At 40.4% G+C, this 20,250-nt stretch overlaps 1 protein-coding gene across 1 annotated transcript in view; it reads left to right on the forward strand.

The window, feature by feature from the left end:
- LOC144504716 (utrophin-like) overlaps positions 1–20,250 on the forward strand; it is a 631,247-nt gene that overhangs the window by 297,855 nt on the left and 313,142 nt on the right. Inside the window, 1 exon segment of the mRNA XM_078230463.1 lies at positions 1,130–1,319. Within this exon segment, the coding sequence (XP_078086589.1) occupies positions 1,130–1,319 (190 nt within the window).

The following is a 20,250-nucleotide window of genomic DNA, read 5'->3' on the forward strand; positions in this document are numbered from 1 at the left end:
TTTACTTACCCATCAGATGCTTCAGTGGGTCTGTCTGATCTAAAATAGCAGCAGTAATGATCCAAATAGATATTTCCTCATCTTTCACTTCTTCATGTCAACTGCAATCGGCTTGAAGCAAAGAGTCATTACTATGTTTATGTGAAGAAATAGAAGAATAATAAATTAACACAACACACGGAATGAATGGACCAGTTTCATAGAAACCCTACAGTACAGAAAGAGGCCATTCGGCCCATCGAGCCTGCACCGACCACAATCCCACCCAGGCCCTACCCCCATATCCCTACATATTTACCCACTAATCCCTCTAACATACACATCTCAGGACACTAAGGGCAATTTTTAGCATGGCCAATCAACCTAACCCGCACATCTTTGGACTGTGGGAGGAAACCGGAGCACCCAGAGGAAACCCACGCAGACACGAGGAGAATGTGCAAACTCCACACAGACAGTGAACCAAGCCGGGAATCGAACCCAGGTCCCTGGAGCTGTGAAGCAGCAGTGCTAACCACTGTGCTACTGTGCCGCCCTATTCCTTTGTGTTTGCTCTTAACTGCTGCATCCTATAATTCCCTCACCATTCATTCTTTACACATTCTGCATGTATTCACCTTAACCTGAGTAATCCACTAATCTCTGTTGTAACAGTGGAAGCTAACGTAGAACAGTACAGCACAGGAACAGGCCCTTCGGCCCACGACGTTGTGCAAACATGATGCCAATTTAAACTAATCTCTTCTACCTGCCATAGGTCTATATCTTTCTGTGTGGATGGTAAGAACAGCATAATAACTAGACAGACTTGAATGGTAGAGAAGGGAGCATGGTGGCAAAGTCAAGTGACATGTGATTTGACAGGACAGGTTAACCCTATGTCCAAACTAGTACTTAATTCTGCTTAATATCAAAATGGGCTTTAATGTGATGATTCTATAAATCAAAGGTGCTGCTTGCTTATGAATAATTAATTTAACTTGAAAATTCCTCAGGAGAATTTGAATATTTTTAAGCACTCGTGTCTTTATAATCCATGTTCTATAGTTTATGTCACTCCCATTTGTTGTAGTTTTCTCTGTTGTGGTCTCCTGACCTCAAACTCTGCCATCTTTATTGCTCCTGTCAGAGCCAGCGAGAGAGTTGGATACCTGGAGAATGAACTAAAGCAACTGCAGAACCTGCTGCAGGAGTTGGAAGGGTGTCTTAAGTGGTTGCAGGAAGCTGAGAGTGAAGCCGATCTGTTGGCCAATGCAGCAGAGAAAGAAGACACTTCACAGGATAGTGCGAAGGTCAAGGAACTCAAACAGCGATTGCATGTAAGTATAGTTTGAGCTGAAGTGTGAATTATTTGATTATCTGTGGGGTGTAAGCCTTTTCAGTGAAACCAAAGTGAAAGCATTTCTGATGCTGATTTTGACTACCTACTGGCTGGTTTTACAGATAATAACCTCATCTGGCTTTTGAAAAGGGTGTCAGGTGTCCTCGCTAAATATTGGAAAGATACACGTGACAGGAGTGTAATCTTCATTCCGACCACATTTATTCAACTTATATTCCAAGACTGAACAATGTTTGAGGGATGTGATTGCTGCAAGTCAGATTTGTGATTAGTTTACTACTTTGATTCAAATGTCACTTATAAACAGTTGGCACCTAAATCTATAGAAGGTGTAGATATTGGAGGAAACCCTAACCTTTGGCATTTAAGATGGAGACTGCAGGCATGTGCTGTTTTTAAAGAGAAACCGGCATGAGAGTATTTATCAGTGATTGTAACATCACAAATCTGTAGGGAATTTACAGAAATTGAAGTGCCAGTGTGCAACAGGCATAAATACAGTAACCTTTTTATAGCACTACGCTTCAGGCCAGATAATAGACTGGCTGGAGTGAGCGATACATCGTAGAATCGAAGTATAGGGTACTTGTAAATAGTGTAAGCTCTGTACAGACAAACAGCAGCTTTCAACAGATGGAATTTATGTACCAATAAATATCCACTGAATACACAGTATTCTAATTCCCTCGGAACACACATGCAGGTTTTGATGATTTTGGTATGCAATACCTATGTTCATCAGTTGGAGGAGCCAGATGGTTTATTGTCAGTGAACTTGACTAGCACACCAGTATTTTATCTGTAAAGCAACCTAAACTCATTCCAATTTTCCCTTTGAAGACTTTAACTTTTCAACTGTGAAATTGCCTGATCTGCAATTCGAAAAGCTTTTACATACTTTTTACAAACTTAACATACCAATAAGGAAAAATATAATTGAGCAGGTTTTCATGATGTGTTTTGCAGATATTATACAGGTGTGTAAATGAGACATTTATTAAAGCAAGATTGTTTCTTCCCTATGATGAAAATTTTGCACATTGGCAGTAAAATAGCACAGCAACTTCAATACTCATTGGTGAATCGCTCAGGAATATAGCTGCAATATATTCAGAAAATACCAAAACCTTCCAGGGCGGCACGGTAGCACAGTGGTTAGCACTGCTGCTTCACAGCTCCAGGGACCTGGGTTCGATTCCCGGCTTGGGTCACTGTCTGTGTGGAGTTTGCACGTTCTCCTTGTGTCTGCGTGGGTTTCCTCCGGGTGCTCCGGTTTCCTCCCACAGTCCAAAGATGTGCGGGTTAGGTTGATTGGCCATGCTAAAATTGCCCTTAGTTCCTGAGATGCGTAGGTTAGAGGGATTAGTGGGTAAATATGTAGGGATATGGGGGTAGGGCCTGGGTGGGATTGTGGTCGGTGCAGACTCGATGGGTCGAATGGCCTCTTTCTGTGCTGTAGGGTTTCTATGATTCTATGATTGTGAGATAGATACTAAAATAAATAAATAAAGTTTATTTATTAGTCACAAGTAAGGCTTACATTGCGCTGCAATGTAGATACTGTGAAATTCCCTGAGTCGCCACACTCCGGTGCTTGTTCAGTTCAATGCATTGAACCAGCACGTCTTTCAGACTGTGGGAGGAAACCGGAGCACCCGGAGGAAACCCATGCAGACACGGGGAGAACGTGCAGACTCCACACAGACAGTGACCCAAGCCAGGAATCAAACCTGGGTTTCTGGTGCTGTGAAGCAGTAGTGCTAACCACTGTGCCACCGTGCCGCCCACCATGTTTGCACTCACAATACTAAGTATTTACATATTTTAAAGTTGACTGATTAAAGATACTAATAAACTGATAAATTGCTGGAAGAAGAAGAAAGGGTTACTGCGAACATTGGAAATCAGAACTGAAAACAAAAGATTTCCAGCAAGTAAATTCTGAAAAATGCAGATATGGTCCTGCTGAAACATGAACCTGTCTTCTTAGATGCTGAGCCAGCTCTCTGTTATTCCAGCAATTTGATGTATTAAAATGTGAGCTGGCTGCTGTGAATTGTTACCTCTTTGTTCAGTTATTCATTAGAACAGGGAAGGCTAAAAGGGGATCTCATCAATGGGATTGATACCATGAAGGATTTTGAAAGGTACATTTGGAAAAGCTATTTCCACTGGGCAGTATGTCAGTAACTAAAGGACAGATTTAAGATCATCATCAAAATAATGAAGAGCGAGTCTAAAAGATTTTTGCACAAGACTGGAAAGAAATAAAATGCCCTACAAGAAACAGTGGTGGAAACAGAATCCAGAATAGCTTCTAAATGGCAAATGGGTCAATATTTCAACAAGAAAATGTTTACGGGAACTAAGGGAATATCACTTTTCTGGGAGCTGGCATATATAAATTGGGTTGTGCCGTAAAACTCTTATTTTATGTGTCCATTGTTATCATATTTACATCTTGGTCAAGATACAAGTTCTGATGAAATGTCAACATGAAACCCTAACTTGATTTCTCTCTCTTTCACACATACTCCTGACCAACTGAGTATAGCATTTTCACTATTTATTTCATTTTTCAACATCCACGTTATTTTCTATTTATATTTTTGTACTAGCTGCAAGATGTTAATCTCAAGTGCCTGCTTTTCTGAAAATAGGTGTAGCCTAAAAGTAGCCTTTTAGTTAGAGGTGTGACTGTAATGAAAGGTGCTACCTTAATTTTGGAATATCTCAGTGGCTCATCTTCCTCACCCCCAACCTGTTCCCTCCATCATGATCTTCATTTGCCAATTTCTTGCAGTTAGAAGGTGTAGATATTTTTATATTTTTGAGTTGAGAATTAGGAACTTGGATGTAAAATGAAGGACTAAAAGCAGCAAATGCTGAAAATAGGCAGCGAGTCTGCCAGTAACCGAGTTAACATTTCAGCTTGATGACCTTTCATCAGAACTGGAAAAAAATAAAAATGTAACAGGTTTGAAATAGCATCAGAGGCAGGGATAGGGTGATGAGGGAAAGAGCAAAAGGGAAGATGTGTGATATAGAGTGGAAGTCAGGAGTGATTAAATTACAAAAAGGATGATGGTGTACGAGGCAAAAAGGTGTGAAAATGTGGCAAGTTAAGAAACAAAAATGGGTCTACAGGAGCTGTAAATGAATGTTGGCATTTATTGAAAGAGGAATGGCATATAAAAGTGGTGACATTTGACTGCAACTGTATAGGGTTTTGGTGTGACCAGATCTGGAATACTGGATACAGTTTTGGTCTCCTGAGTTTAGAATGGATATCGTTGCACTCAGGGCATTCAGAGAAGATTCATTTAACTCATTTCTGGGACGAAAGATGTGGTAACTTGAGACCACAATAAAGGTAGTCAAATGTATAGTTTTAAAGAAGAAGCTTTTTTATAAGTTAAGATAATGAAGTTTAAAACTAACAGTAGCTTAGCAGAGTCGTAATAGCAGAAATAACTATGAAAACAGGAGTACTAGTAACATAGGTCTTGCTTGTAGACTGAAAAGCCCTCCAAAACCTGCACATGATCAGAACCCTCAAATGACTTTTAAAAACACTGTGTACTCCAAGCGACATGTTGCAAAAGACTTCTCTTATAAAACAGGTTGAACATGTTGGGCCTTTATCCATTGGAATTTAGAAGAATGAGAGGCGATCTTATTGAAATATACAAATCCTGAGGGGACTTTATAGGGTAGATGTCAGCAAGATCATAGAATCCCTACAGTGCAAAAGGAGGCCATTCACACCGACTCTCCAACAGAGCATCTTACCCAGGCCTCGTCCCCCTGGCCCCATTCCCTTAACCCCAAGTGTTTACCCCGCTAATCCCTCTAACCTACACATCTTGGGACACTAAGGGGCAATTTAGCTTGGCCAATCAACCTAACCAGCACATCTTTGGACTATGGGAGGAAACTGTAGAACCTGGAGGAAACCCACGCAGACACAGGGAGAACGTGCAAACTCCACATAGGCAGTCACCCAAGGATGGAATCGAACTTGGTCTCTGGTGCTGGGAGGCAACAGTGCTAACCACTGTACTACCCAAGATGTTTCCTCTTATGGGGGAATCCAGAACTAGATGACACAGTTAAAGACTAAGAGGTGTCTTTTTTAAGACAGAGATAAGGAGAATCTTTTTCTCGGCAGATTGTCAGTCTATGGAATTCTCTTCCCCAGAAAGCAGTGGAGGTGAACATCCCAGCCAGCACACCAGGTGGGAGTTTCATGTCCTGGATTGCATGGGTATTGAAGGCTCTTTCAGTTCGGTGGTGATTGAACCACAATTCAATCTGTGCTACTCAAACTGAATTCCATTTTTATCAGAACTAAATCTTTTAAATTAAATGCTTCATAACTGACTAATCTATCTGTGCTGGAGCTAAACAGTCACAAGGAACTCTAGAAACCCCCAACCTAACTATGAAAGATGTAGCCAAATCAGCATTGTGGCTGTCTTTCTTTTCCCTTGCCCAATAAATGCAAATACAGCAAAATAACTTGCGCAGGGCTTGGAGCAAGTAACAGCTGACAGCAGTTGAATTCTATTTGTGAAGCAGCATATTGGCTTAGCCAAAATAAATTAAAAGGACATGCTGCACACCTGTAGAGGTCGAACCTAATGTCTGCATAGGATGGAAGGAAACCATCCTCATCGTTTCAGAACATGTTCAGAGATATAGCCCTGCTCACTGAAGGTGCTTCATTATATTTAGAAAAACATCAAGCACCTAGCTGAATCCGATCTGGCTCAAGGCCCCGTGGATGCTGCTGTAATGTTCCCGACGTGACCCAATGCCTTTGGATTTCCTCTTGATAACAATCCGTTAGTGCATACCACATGAGCAGATGTGGATTCACACACTATGGAAGTTAACCCAGTGCTGCTGCAACCAGCATGAGGGTAAAATCTTTCACTGCCTGCAGCTAGTTGACATGCCTGCACCCACTCCCAACCCTATGTGGGCATCCTCTCCATCATAACTCTGGAGTACAAGGTCCTGTCTTGAATGGGATAGCATTTAAAATGCTAGTGGTTTATTTAAAGGCCACCAGATGCAGAGACAGCTGATCAGCATAGTAGTGCACCCATCATCACTGATGATGAATCCCGAATGAGAACTATAAAGTTGAGTGTTGCTTTTTGTGTAAGAACAGATTGTATATCAGCAGTTAAGTGGGGAGGGTTCAAAATAATTCTGGGCACTGTTTGACACATGGTTATATGTCATGCCAAAGCTAATTGTGTTGTGCAAGTACTATAACCAGATAATGGGAAACACTTGACTGGCTGAGCAGATGCTCGGAACTGCAGCTTTTAAAGCAGGCATAATAAACTCACAAGATGTAAATTTTTTTTGCATTTACCTATTTACCCTGAATGTGAATTTGTAAATGTATTTGGTCTAAATACCGATAATGTAAAAGGAATTTGTTTCGCTTTTAGTGGAAGACAGGAGGATAGCCTTCTATGACAGGCTTGTGTGATTCATATCAAGATAAGTACACCATCGACCTTTTAGATGGTGAGGTTGTACTGCACAGGCATACAAATTTAGGAAGTAACTAATGCATCGTGGATGATCCATGGGTAGAGCTGACCTTTCATTTTACATGACTTATCAGGAGTAATGGTTAGCTATAGTGAAATATGTTGGCAATTGCCAGCGATGGGATTGATATCAGGCAGTCTTTATATAAAGGTGGTCTTTTGCATATTAAAACCTGAATCATTTCATGTGCACATTTGGAATTGATTACTGCAAACTAGTGAGCATTTAGACAACTTTCAGCATTCCGAGAATGTTATTGATCATTTCACCTGGTGATAGTTCCTGAGATATACATTGTAGTCAACATGTGTTTGAAATGCTTATTTTTATTGGTGTTTGACCTTTATCTCTTTTGCCTATTACTCTGCAATACTCTCATCAGCTCATCTATGCGTGGCAAGGTAGTAATGTAAACAAACATACTTTATATATAAATGCAAAATACTGCGGTTGCTGGAATTTTGAAATATAAACAAAATTGGTAGAAATACTCAGCAGGTCACACACCACCTGTGGAAAGAGAAACAGAGGTGAAACTTTCAGTCAAGATGACCTTTCATCAGAACTGTTTTGTGTAATTGTAATGGCAGCATTGTAAGTGCATGCAGAGTAATCTGATATAATGTCCTGGCCATCAACTTTCCCTGTTTGGGGGAGCCTTGGATTGAATGAGTATAATGTTTCATGTAACATTGCCTACCTTACCTGCATCTCTTTGGACTGTGGGAAAAAACCGGAAAACCCGGAGCAAACCCACGCAGACATGGGGAAGAACGTGCAAACTTCACACTGTCACCTGAGGCTGGAATCGAACGCGGATCCCTGCTGCTGTGAGGCTTCCTTTTTATTCTTGGCTATTGGGAGGCTGATGCAGTCAGTTTTTAAATAGCTCCACGGTCAGCTAGCATTGAATTATAGTATGGTTGGTAGCTTAGATTGACATCCAGTCCACAAAAGATGCTTATCAATGTTAACTGAAAGGAACATTCAGCCATGGAGTCATAGAGTGTCAGCATAATAGCTTTCTCATCCAACCTGAGATATTGGGTGTGCACTAATGTTAGCTTTCAAAGCTTTTGGAAGGGACAGGTTTGGGCAGGGAAGGTAAAGAGATGAAATGCTGCTTTATATGTATGTTTGTCTTGATGAAACTTTAATAGCAAAATTATTGTTAAAACTAAGAACCTGAATGAATAAAAATATCTCTGACTTACATTAGTAAATTTCATGAAGAGGAATGTTCCAAGAATATCACTCAAAATATAACTTGAGTGCATGTGAAAGGGACCCATTCTCGTGATGTAGAATGATTGCTGCGAAGTACTGATACATTTTACTATATTAAAGACATAATATAAAAATAAAGGTTGTTTTTGTACTGACGTAATTATTTGTGGCCAGTACTCGGTGCTGATGTTCCAAGCTGTTAATTCTGTGTCGAGCATATCCAATCTCTGTGATGTGCATGCCAATGCACAGTTATTTTGGATGCTGGATTGTGAAATAGATTAAATGTTTGTGTTTAAGAAATGCTAGCTGACTAGCTGTGAACTCTTGTGAAACTCTCCTTCAGTTTCACTTAATGATATATTGCAGTCCAGGAAGAGCAAATTTGTGGTCATTAGGAACTGGTTTTATTTTTATTCTTCGTATTCCCAGCATTTAGGCAAATGTGAAATGATTCCCTTAAAATGAATGGAATGTTTCTGAAAAAATATATAAAAGTATTGATGTTGGAACTGCATTTGTAGACTTAACTTTTAAAACTGGGTCCCCAAATCTTGCCCTGGGTCTCTGGATTACTTGTGCGGTGACAATACCATTACACCACCGCTACACTATTTCTTCACCCAGAGATTTGATTTAATTTGATCTATTATTGTCACATGTATTAGTATACAGTGAAAAGTATTGTTTCTTGTGCACTCTATAGACAAAGCATACCATCATAGAGAAGGAAAGATGAGGGTGCAGAATGCAGTGTTACAGTCATAGCTAGGGTATAGAGAAAGGTCAACTTAATATAAGGTAGGTCTATTCAAAACTCTGATGGCATCAGGGAAGAAGCTGTTCTTGAGTTGGTTGGTACGTGACCTCAGACTTTTGTATCTTTTTCCTGATGGAAGAAGTTGGAAGAGAGTATGTCTGGGGTGCATGGGGTCCTTGATTATGCTGGTTGCTTTTCCGAGGCAGCAGCAAGTGTAGACAGAGTCAATGGATGGGAGGCTGGTTTGTGTGATGGACTGGGCTTTGTTCACAATCCTTTGTAGTTTCTTGCAGTCTTGGTCAGAGCAGGGACCATACCAAGCTATGATACATCTGTAAGGGATGTTTTTTATGGAGCAGCTGTAAAAATTGGTGAGAATCTATTATGTGCATCTATTTAAAACAGCTGCTCAAAATTTGCCCAACCCTAGTTGCCCATGAGAAGGTGGTGGTGTGCCCCCTTCTTGAACCACTGCAGCCCATGTGGTGTAAGGAAATTCCAAGTTTTTGACTCGGCAGTGAAGCTACAGCAATATGGTTCCAAGTCAGGATGGTGTGTAAACATAAGAACTAGGAGCAGGCGTAGGCCATCTGGCCCCTCGAGCCTGCTCCACCATTCAATAAGATCATGGCTGATCTTTTCGTGGAGTCAGCTCCACTTACCCGCCTGCTCACCATAACCCTTAATTCCTTTACTATTCAAAAAGCTATCGATCTTTGCCTTAAAAGCAATCAATGAGGTAGCCTCAACTGCTTCACTGGACAGGGAATTCCATAGATTCACAACCCTTGGGTGAAGAAGTTTCTCCTCAACTCAGTCCTAAATTTGCTCCCCCTTATTTTGAGGTTATGCCCCCTAGTTCCAGTTTCACCCTCCAGTGGAAAAAACCTCCCTGCTTCTATCTTATTTATTCCCTTTATAATTTTATATGTTTCTATGAGATCCCCACTCTTCTAAATTCCAATGAGTATAGTCCCAGTCTACTCAGTCTCTCCTCATAAACCAACCCTCTCAATTCCGCAATTAACCTAGTGAATCTCCTCTGCATCCCCTCCAGTGCCAGTACATCCTTTCTCAAGTAAGGAGACCAAAACTGTGCACAGTACTGGAGATGTGGCCTCACCAGCACCTTATCCAGTTGCAACATAAACTCGCTGTGTTTAAACTCCATCCCTCTAGCAATGAAGGACAAAATTCCAGTTGCCTTCTTAATTACCTGCTGCACCTGCAAACCAACTTTCTGTGATTCATGCACAAGGACACCCAGGTCACTCTGCACAGCAGCATGCTGCAATTTTTTACTATTTAAATAATAGTCCATTTTGCTGTTATTCCTATCAAAATGGATGACCTCACTTTTACCAACATTGTACTCCATCTGCCAGACCCTTGCCAACTCACTTAAACTATCTATATCCCTCTGCAGACTTTCACTGTTCTTGCACATTTTGCTCTACCACTCTCTTAGTGTCATCTGCAAATTTTGACACACTATACTTGGTCCCCAACTCCAAATCATCTATTAAATTGTAAACAATTGTGACTTGGAAGCAGCTGGCAGGTGGTGTTCCCTTGCATCTGTTGCCTTTTTATCTCAGTAGTAGAGGTTTGGAAAGTACTGTTTATGGAGCTTTGGCAAATTTGGGCACAAATTTGAGATAATTGACAAATTAAAAGTTTTTTTTACGTTTGAGTTATGATCAGAAATGCACTGTCTAATAGGGTAGTGGCATGAGGTTCAATAGTAGCTTGAAAAGAAAATGAGATATATACTTGAAAAAATAATTTTTCGAGGACTAAGATGAAAGAGCGGGGAAGAGAGATTGATTATATAACTCTTTCAAAGATTCAGCACAGGAACAATCAGCCAAATGATCTCTTTCTGTTTCAGATTCAATGAATCCAGAAGTGAGAGAGACATAGAAAATAACAAAATTGTCAGTCTGGTAGAATGGTCTTGTTCAATGTGTACTTCATAAATCAGACTATGAAAACTTGACCCAATGGTGAACAAAATGGAGAGTAATTTTCTTTAAATTAGATACAAAAATATGGACGAGGATTTTTGTAGGGCTAAGATGAAAGAGCAGGAATGAGGGATTTGGAGCAGGAGTAGGCCACCTTGTTTATGGCTGATCCGATTGTAACCTCAAATCCACATTCCCACCAACCTGAAACCCTTTTACCCCCTTGCTTATCAAACATTTAGCTCTGTCTTTAAAGCATTAAAGGCCCTGCTTCTGTTGCTTTTTGGGGAAGAGAGTTTCAAAGATTCATGACCCTCTGAGAGAAAGTTTTTCTCCTCATCTCTGTCTTAAATGAGTGATCTCTTATTTTTAAACATTGAGCAGTAGTTCTAGATTCTGCCACAATCATTTCCAGATCCACCCTGTCAAGATCCCTCTGCATCTTATATGTTTCAATCAAGTTTCCTCTTACTCTTCTAAACTCCAGCAGATAAAATCTTAGCCTGCCCAACCGTTCCTCATAGGACAGCCTGCCCATTTCAGGCATTAATTTAGTAAACCTTCTCTGAACTGCTTTCACCCCATTTACATCCTTCCTTATATAAAGAGACCAATACTGCACACAGCACTCCAGATGTGGTCTCACCAATGTCCTGCAGAACTGAAGCATAACCAGTCTACTTTTGTAATCAATTCCCTTAACAATAAACAATAACCCGCTATTAGTTTTCCTAATTATTTGCTGCATCTACAAACTAACCTTTTATGTTTAATGCACTAAGATACCTAGATCCGTTTGCATCTCCGAGCTCTGCAATCTCTCACCATTCTTTCTGCCAAATTGGGCAATTGCACATTTTCTCACATTACACTCCATTTGCCAGGTCTTTGCTCACTCACTTAGCCCCTAGCAGCCTTCTCATGTCCTTTTCACAATTTACTTTCCTACATATCTTTATATCATCAGCAAATTTAGCAAACATACCTTGGGTCCCTTCATCTAAGTCATTTACGTAAATTATAAAAAATTGAGGCCCCAGCACTGATCCCTGTGACACACCACTCATTATATCCTGTCAACCAGAAAACGACCCATTTATGTCTACTCTCTGTTTCCTGTTAGCTACCCAATCTTCAATCCATTCCAATATGTTACTGCCCAACACCATGAGCTTTTATTTACTGCAATAATCTTTGATGTGGCAACTTATGAAATGCCTTCTAGAAATCGGTTCCCCTTTTCTTCATGGAAAAATTAGTTGTCGCATGGTTCAGATTGAAATGGGAAGTGGAATTCAGCCAGCATTTATTTCCCTTCAGAAGGTGTCAGTGAGCTGCCTTCTTGAACCACTGCAATCCATGTGGTGTAGGTACTGGTCCCAGTAGAGCTACTCCCAATTAAAATATGAGTCATGGACCTACTCCTTCTCCCCTCAAACTGAATGTAAAAATCAGTCATTTTATGATTGCTGCTACCTAGGGTGCCTTCACTATGAGGTCATTCATTAATCCTGTCTCATTGCACAATACTGGGTCTCATATAACCTGCTGTCTGGTTGGCTCCAGACACGCTGTTCCAAGAAATTATCCCAAAAACGTTCTATGAAATGTTCATCTAGGCTACCTTTGCCCACCTGATTTTTCATGTCTAAATGTAGGTTAAAATCTGCCATGATTATCGCTATACCTTTCTGAGAAGCTCCCATTATTTCTTCCTTTTTACTCAGTCTTACTATCTGGTTATGTTAACTTCACCACAAAGGTGCATACAATACAAAACCTTAGGAACGGAATACATCTTAACTCTGTAGTAGAGTAAGAACTATTTCCTAGAGGGTGAAAAAATTTGAAAAAGCAAATCCCCACTTTCCCCCATTCACCAGGGTGGCACGGTTGCACAGTGGTTAGCACTACTGTTCACAGCACTAGGGACCTGGTTCGATTCCCGACTTGGGTCACTGTCTGTGCGGAGTCTACACGTTCTCCCCGTTGTGTGTGGGTTTCCTCCGGGTGCTCTGGTTTCCTCCCACAGTCCGAACGACGTGCTGGTTAGGTGTATTGGCCATATTAAATTCTCCCTCAGTGTACCCGATTAGGCACCGGAGTGTGGCAACTAGGGGATTTTCACAGTAACTTCATTGCAGTGTTAATGTAAGCCTACTTGTGATACTAATAAGTAAACTTTAAAAACTAAACTCACCAAAATCCCAGCATTCTTCCTCAGGGTTGCACTCCAGTGACAAGTTACACTTCAGAGGCTTGTATTTGTATCCTTTGAAACTAAAGTTATTTGTGCCCCAGGTAGAGAAAAACAGGCTGACCATTTGAAGCCAATTTAATTTGTGTCATGTTAAAGTCATCCATGCAAAACAATCTGTTTTTTTAATTAGGAGCTGAGATATCTTTGGGATCTGAACTTTTTTTGACAACAAAATAAAGTTATTAAAAATGTTCAGAGATCTGTGTGCATACTTGCTTTAAGATCTACCTGCTTGTGATGCATTGCTTTGCTTTGTAAAGCAGGTACATTTAGAACAGCTATTTTTCCCAATTTTTAAAAACTGCTTTGAACAATGCCAAACCTGGTTTGGATTTTTATTTAATAAGATCATTTTCTCTCTTTCCCCTCTTCCACATGCCTCTGTCCCAGTAATAGTGGCAGTGAAGCTGGGGTTATTAGTGGAGGTTTCCCCAAAAGATGAACTTTTACTTGTGAATGTTTGTGCATGTGTGTATGTGTCTTTCTTTCTCTCTCACACTTGCTGTGTTAAGAAACCTCTTTAGTTTCACAGGGTTGTGCTGCAGCAAGCATAACTGAACATCATTCTTGAATTTTCAATGGCATATGGTGAATGTGCTGGACATGACTAGCTAATTCCATTCTATAGCAACCTTTCACCTTACCCTGAGTATATTAAGCTTGCAGTTCCTTGAAGCCTCTCTGGAAGGTGCAGATTGAGCATGCTCAAAGCTGGCAAATCAAGTCCATTGAAAATAAGAAAATGATTTTTGCACTTCATTTATAATGCAAATTCTAAGGGGCCTTCACATGACTAGAAACTTGCAATGATGGCTGTAGTGAGAACATCGCTACAGAAAGTTATAGTATTTTTGCAGCGTTTGCAAAGGATGGCAATTTCCTCTCCACGCTATCAGAAACTACGTAAGGTTAGTATGACTGACAGAATCTGTCGCATCTTTATATAATTTGTTCACAGCTGGTGCTGAATGAGCTGTTTCAAGATTTGGTATGGCAGTGACATTCAGAATGACTTTTGATAATTGGATATAATTATTGATAAACGTCTGTGTGCTTTGTCGCGGAGATCTCTGTGCACCTAATTCAGTAATGCACTTATACTGAATTAAGGCATGCTTCCTCTACAGTACCCACACAGGTAATTGGAGTGTAATTGAAGTGTCTTTTTTTATGCAGCTTGTGCTGTTGGGGCATGCTTACTGTTAAACTGATAATAGATCAATGCTGACTAACACAGACAGATGCTCTTTACCTGCTAGCTTTGCCACATTTGAAAGTATAAGGTCTATAAACTGATGAGAGATTTGGTAATACCTTGGCTGGATAGAATTGTGCTATATATTTTTTATTGAATTACGTGTATCATAATTACTAGATTAATTTAATCTGCTAATTAGTGTTTTTTGAGTAGAGTGATATTCTCACCAAATAAATGGTTTATTAAGTTCAGAGAATGCTCTAATTTCTGTTTGGCTTTCAATCAAAGCTCGCAGCAGTCTGTAGTGTTCATTTTTGCTGTTTTTTATGAAAACATTGAAAAGCCCTGACTGAAAGTAACACTTCCGTTAAGCATGTTAAGATATCTAAAAAGACTTTTGAAGTGCTGCACTGAAGAAGAAGGCAAGTAGCTGACAGATGGCTACATTTTCATGACTAATCTGTGTGTTTTGGGAGAGGAGGGTGTAGCAGAATCCTGCACAACAATGGTTTATATATTAAAATCAACAAGTAGATCATGTTGACAGCAAATGGTTATTGTTTCTTTTCATAACAATTACATTGTCTTTGTAACAAAATTATATTGTTTTAAACCAAATACATTTGAACACAAAATTAAAAATCAATTGAAAATGCAATAATATTTGATAAATATTAACTTATCATGTAATGTTAATTTTTTTTCAAAAATAGTGATGAATAGGATTAGCATTAAACTCTGAATACATTTATTAGATAGCAAAAGCATAAGAGCATTGCTGTGTGTCTTGAAGTTAATTAAACTAAGTAGCAAGGGTGAAGCTTAACTTGGGATCAGCTGGTTCAACTGGATGTAGATTGATACTGACAGAAGTGGCAAAAGTTTAGTGGATCTTTAGTTGGATATTTGATTGGTATTGACATAGTTGAGAGGTTCCACTACTACAAAATTTAGTAATACTTAAATGTTGCTAGTCTCTACAAAATGTGTAGTAAACTTACTTTATATGCTGTCAGCTTTGACAGTAAATGAAGGACTTGACAGCTCACCAACAATATTCCTTCAAACAGAATGTTTTGTTGACCAGAAGTTTCTGATGGTGCTAATCTTGAAATACCTTTTGAGCTAAATCAGCCTCACAGGCTGAGCCCAGTTCACAGTGGAGAATACTTCAGGAGCACAAGTAAAGTGACAGAAACATGTTTAGCAGCGTGAAAAAGCCACAATAGAAAAACACAGGTCACTTGGACTGCACGACATAAGAAAAGAATAAGAGAGTTAAGAGATCCAGAGTAAGACGAACTGATACAAAGAAATATGTAATTCAAAGGCATTACTTCTGACTTGATGCGGTTTCATCCATTTCTACTTCACTTACTGTTCAAACTATAAAGATCAGAACCTGTTAAATTTTGTATGAAATAAAAATTGTTGAACTTTATTAAAGGAAAAGTAAGCAGGAGGGGGATGCTAATTTCTCTCCAAATTAGTATAGTGAGGAAGATTTTCTTTATTAATAAGTCTATGATTTTGTTACATAGACATCCTTCTCTAATTTAAGCTTCAATGTTCAGAGGATTTCTGGATACAGTATTGGAATTTTTTGCATAGGTATTGCTATTTACGTGTTTCACTTTGCTTACATGAAATTCTTGTTATGATTGCAGGATGAATCTCTTTGAAATTGACTGGTTTTGCTTCCAACATTGATCTAGAGTTTTATTAATTTGATCAAGTCAGGTCTTCTCTGTGTGTGACGAGTAATTAGAAGCTTGACCTTTGCGAGTACAGAATATACAAATTTTCATTCCTTTAATTCTATGAAAGGGACCCATTCTCAAATGCTTAAGGAAGATATAATGAGGCATTAAGGGACAATAGGAGAGATAGAGCATCCTGCATAGGGCTGCTTTTTTGCAGATAATGCTGTGACATTGTAATTATTGAGAGGTATGTTGCCTGCCTGTGTGAGCAGATGAATCTGAATTTATTTTCAAATCTGAGTTTTACCTTCATGTGCATGTAAAGCAAGAGAGTCTGGGCACCCGAGTGATAGAAGCTAGGATTATGTTCACCTTTATATTTTGCCAATTGCTTTCTGTTGCACTGTTGTGAGAATATGCTGAAGAGAAGTTGCTTTTCTTGATGCTCAACAATGAGGGAGGGTTGCACCATCTTTGTGCGCTTCCCAACATCTGACTGTAGAATGAACTGTACTTCCAAGGAAGAGAAAATAATCAAACTGATGAGGTTAGCAGGATTTCAAGTGAAACTTCAGGTTGCTGTTGAGAAAAAGTCATGATGATATTGGCTTTTAAAAGATACTGAAGCTGATACCATCAAGAAGCTGAATTATCATAAGATGTAAACATTAACTAAAATGAGCCTCAGTCAGCAAGTACACATGTTAAGTTGGCTCCCTCATGATTATCAGACTCAGTTTCTCCAAGCTGGTTAACCCCAATGTCATTAGTAATCAAAGCAAAGTAAGTGAATGAAGCAAAAATATATGCTGTTTTAAGTTTTTATTTTATTTATTAGTATCACGAGTAGGCTTACATTAACATTAAGTTACTGTGAAAATCCCCTAATCGCCACACTACAGCGCCTGTTCGGGTACACTGAGGGAGAATTTAGCATGGCTAATGCACCTAACCAGCACGTCTTACGGACTGTGGGGGGGGAAACTGGAGCATCCGGAGGAACCCCATGCAGACACGGGGAGAACATGCAAACTCCGCACAGGCAGCTGGGAATCAAACCCGGGTCCCTGCTGCTGCGAGGCAGCAGTGTTAATCTGTCATTGGTCAAGTTCACAAAGGGCTATGATGATAAAAGCCCTTTAATTTGCTTGGTTGAATGTTGTGAGCCTGAGTGTATTATGCATAGAATGCAATATGATTTACATTAAAACAAACTTATTAACTTTTCCAAACAGTTTGAGAAGCTCTGAAGGCACTCACTGTACAGACTGATTTTAGGCTTTATGTTTGTTTTACTTCTGTTTGACGCGAGTTGTGCATGTAATTTTCATCAAAGATGAGGAGCTCTTATGGATTGTCAGGAGATTGCAATTCAAGTCAGTTGATAGAGGTTGATCACTAGACCATAAATATTACATAAAGCCCCATTCATTCCTTGGCAGTTTTATTAGCTGGGATATTACTTGCTATCAGGATAGCTGTCACACCTCATCAGAAAGAATCTTTCAAAAGACAATACTCTAAAGATCATTTTCTCTTCAAGTTGTCAAGTCTGGTCATTGATTCTTTAAGGATGACTGGTGGACCATTGTACAGTGGAGTAAAAGCAAAATGATACGAAAATGCTATGTTTCATCTTGGTTACATTGATAGCAGGCCTCCTCCCTACCTTCCTTGGAGTTAGAGGTTGTGATGTGAAGTCCCAATCCAGGACTTGAGCACAAAATCTCTGCGTTGTTAAGGGAATATCATGAGGTCAGATGTTGGGATGTTCGCTAATGATTACACCAGCACTAATCATATCTGAAGCAGTTCAAGTCCAAATACACCAAAACCTGGACAATATCCAGGATTGGGCTAACAAGTAAAAGTGGCAAGTAATATTTGCACCACACAAGTGCCAGGCAATGACCATCTCCAACTAGAAAGAATCTCCCCATGACATTACCATTGCTGAATCTCCCTCTATCAACATCCTGGGATGTACCATTGACTGGAAGCTGAACTGGACTAGCCATATAAATACTTTGGCTACAAGAACAGGCCAGAGGCTGGTAATTCTGCGGCGAGTAACTCACCTCCTGACTCCCCAAAACCTGTTCTCCACTTGCCTAGATGACAGTGGCGCCAACAACACTCAAGAAGCTCAAACCATCCAGCTTGATTGGCACCCCTGCCACAAACATTCTCTTCCTCCACCACTGGTGAATGGTGGCAGCAAGATACATTGCAGGAACTCACCAAGGTTCCATAAGCAGCTTCTTCCAAATCCATGACTGCTACCATCTAGAAGGACAAGGGCAGCAGACACATGGGAACACCAACACCTGAAAGTTCCTTCCAAGTCAAATAAACCTGTTGGACTTTAACCTGGTGTTGTGAGACTTCTTACTTGGAAATATATCACAGTTCCTTCAGGGGCACTGGATCAAGATCCTGGAACTCCTTCCTTAACAACACTGAGAGTATACCTATACCACAGGGACTGTAGTGGTTCAAGAAGGTAGCTCACCACTACCTTCTCAAGGGCAATTAGGGATGGGTAATAAATGGTGACCTAACCAGTGACGCCCACATACTGTAAATTATTTTTTAAAAACACTGCATTGTTGTCGGTGCTGCCCTTCAGAACTTTTCTCTGAACTAATGGGCTTTGTCTCAATTTAACATGTCATCTGAACACCATTGCCTCAGTCCCTTACCAGTCTCTGAATACTGCCCTGAAGCTTCAGCCTAGAAAATAATAAACTCACTCCAAGAGGTAATTATGTGAAGTATTTTGCGCTCTTTCAGTGAGGTAAGTCCTGATTGAAATACAAGTATTATTTGAGAAGTGAGTCTTGATGTGAGTCTTTCTTGAACCCACAGCTTTCCGGTTTGGGCTAGAGTTATACCAAGAGTTTGCATTGCTCCTATGTGCATCCTGACACCTACACACAAATGTACGCATTTGTGGATGGAAGCAAACCAGAAATTCTCCCAATAGATCAAAGAAAGCATAGATATAAATCTGGGTTAAAAATGTAATTTCTGCAACATGGAAATGTGACGTTTATCATTAGAACATAGAAAAAATACAGCACAAACAGGCCCTTTGGCTCACAAGTTGCGCCGGTCATGTCCCTACCTACCTAGGCTTATATATAGGCTTACCTATAACCCTCAATCCTATTACGTCCCATGTACTCATCCAGAAGTCTCTTAAAATACCCTATCGAGTTTGCCTCCACCACCACTGATGGCAGCCGATTCCACTCACTCACCACCCTCTGAGTGAAAAACTTACCCCTGACATCTCCTCTGTACCTACTCCCCAGCACCTTAAACTTGTGTCCTCTCGTAGCAGCCATTTCAGCCCTGGGAAAAAGCCTCCGAGAATCCACGCGATCTATACCTCTCAACATCTTGTACACCTCTATCAGGTCACCTCTCATCCTTCGTCTCTCCAAGGAGAAAAGACCGAGCTCCCTCAGCCTACCCTCATAAGGCATGCCAACCAATCCAGGCAACATCCTTGTAAATCTTCTCTGTACCCTTTCAATCATTTCCACACCCGTCCTGTAATGAGGCGACCAGAACTGAGCACAGTACTCCAAGTGGGGTCTGATGAGGGTCTTATAAAGCTGCATCATTATCTCCCGACTTCTAAACTCAATCCCTCGATTGATGAAGGCCAGCACACCATACGCCTTCTTAACCACCTCCTCTACCTGCGAGGCCGATTTAAGAGTCCTATGGACCCGGACCCCAAGGTCCTTCTGATCCTTTACACTGCTAAGAGTCTTACCCTTGATATTATACTCCTTCATCCCATTTGACCTGCCAAAATGGACCACTACACATTTATCCGGGTTGAAGTCCATCTGCCACTTCTCTGCCCAGTCTTGCATCCTATCTGTGTCACGCTGCAGCTTCTGACATCCCTCCAACCTATCCACAACACCACCAACCTTCGTGTCGTCGGCAAACTTACCAATCCATCCCTCCACTTTCTCATCCAGGTCATTTATGAAAATGACAAACAGCAAGGGTCCCAGAACAGATCCCTGGGGCACTCCACTGGTGACTGACCTCCATTCAGAAAAAGACCCGTCTACAACCACTCTCTGCTTTCTGCAGGCAAGCCAGTTCTGAATCCACAAGGCAACAGCCCCTTGGATCCCATGCCCTCTCACTTTGTCGGGAAGTCTTGCATGGGGGACCTTATTGAACGCGTTGC

This window comes from Mustelus asterias, chromosome 15, assembly GCF_964213995.1.
Source record: "Mustelus asterias chromosome 15, sMusAst1.hap1.1, whole genome shotgun sequence".
Taxonomy (NCBI): domain Eukaryota; kingdom Metazoa; phylum Chordata; class Chondrichthyes; order Carcharhiniformes; family Triakidae; genus Mustelus; species Mustelus asterias.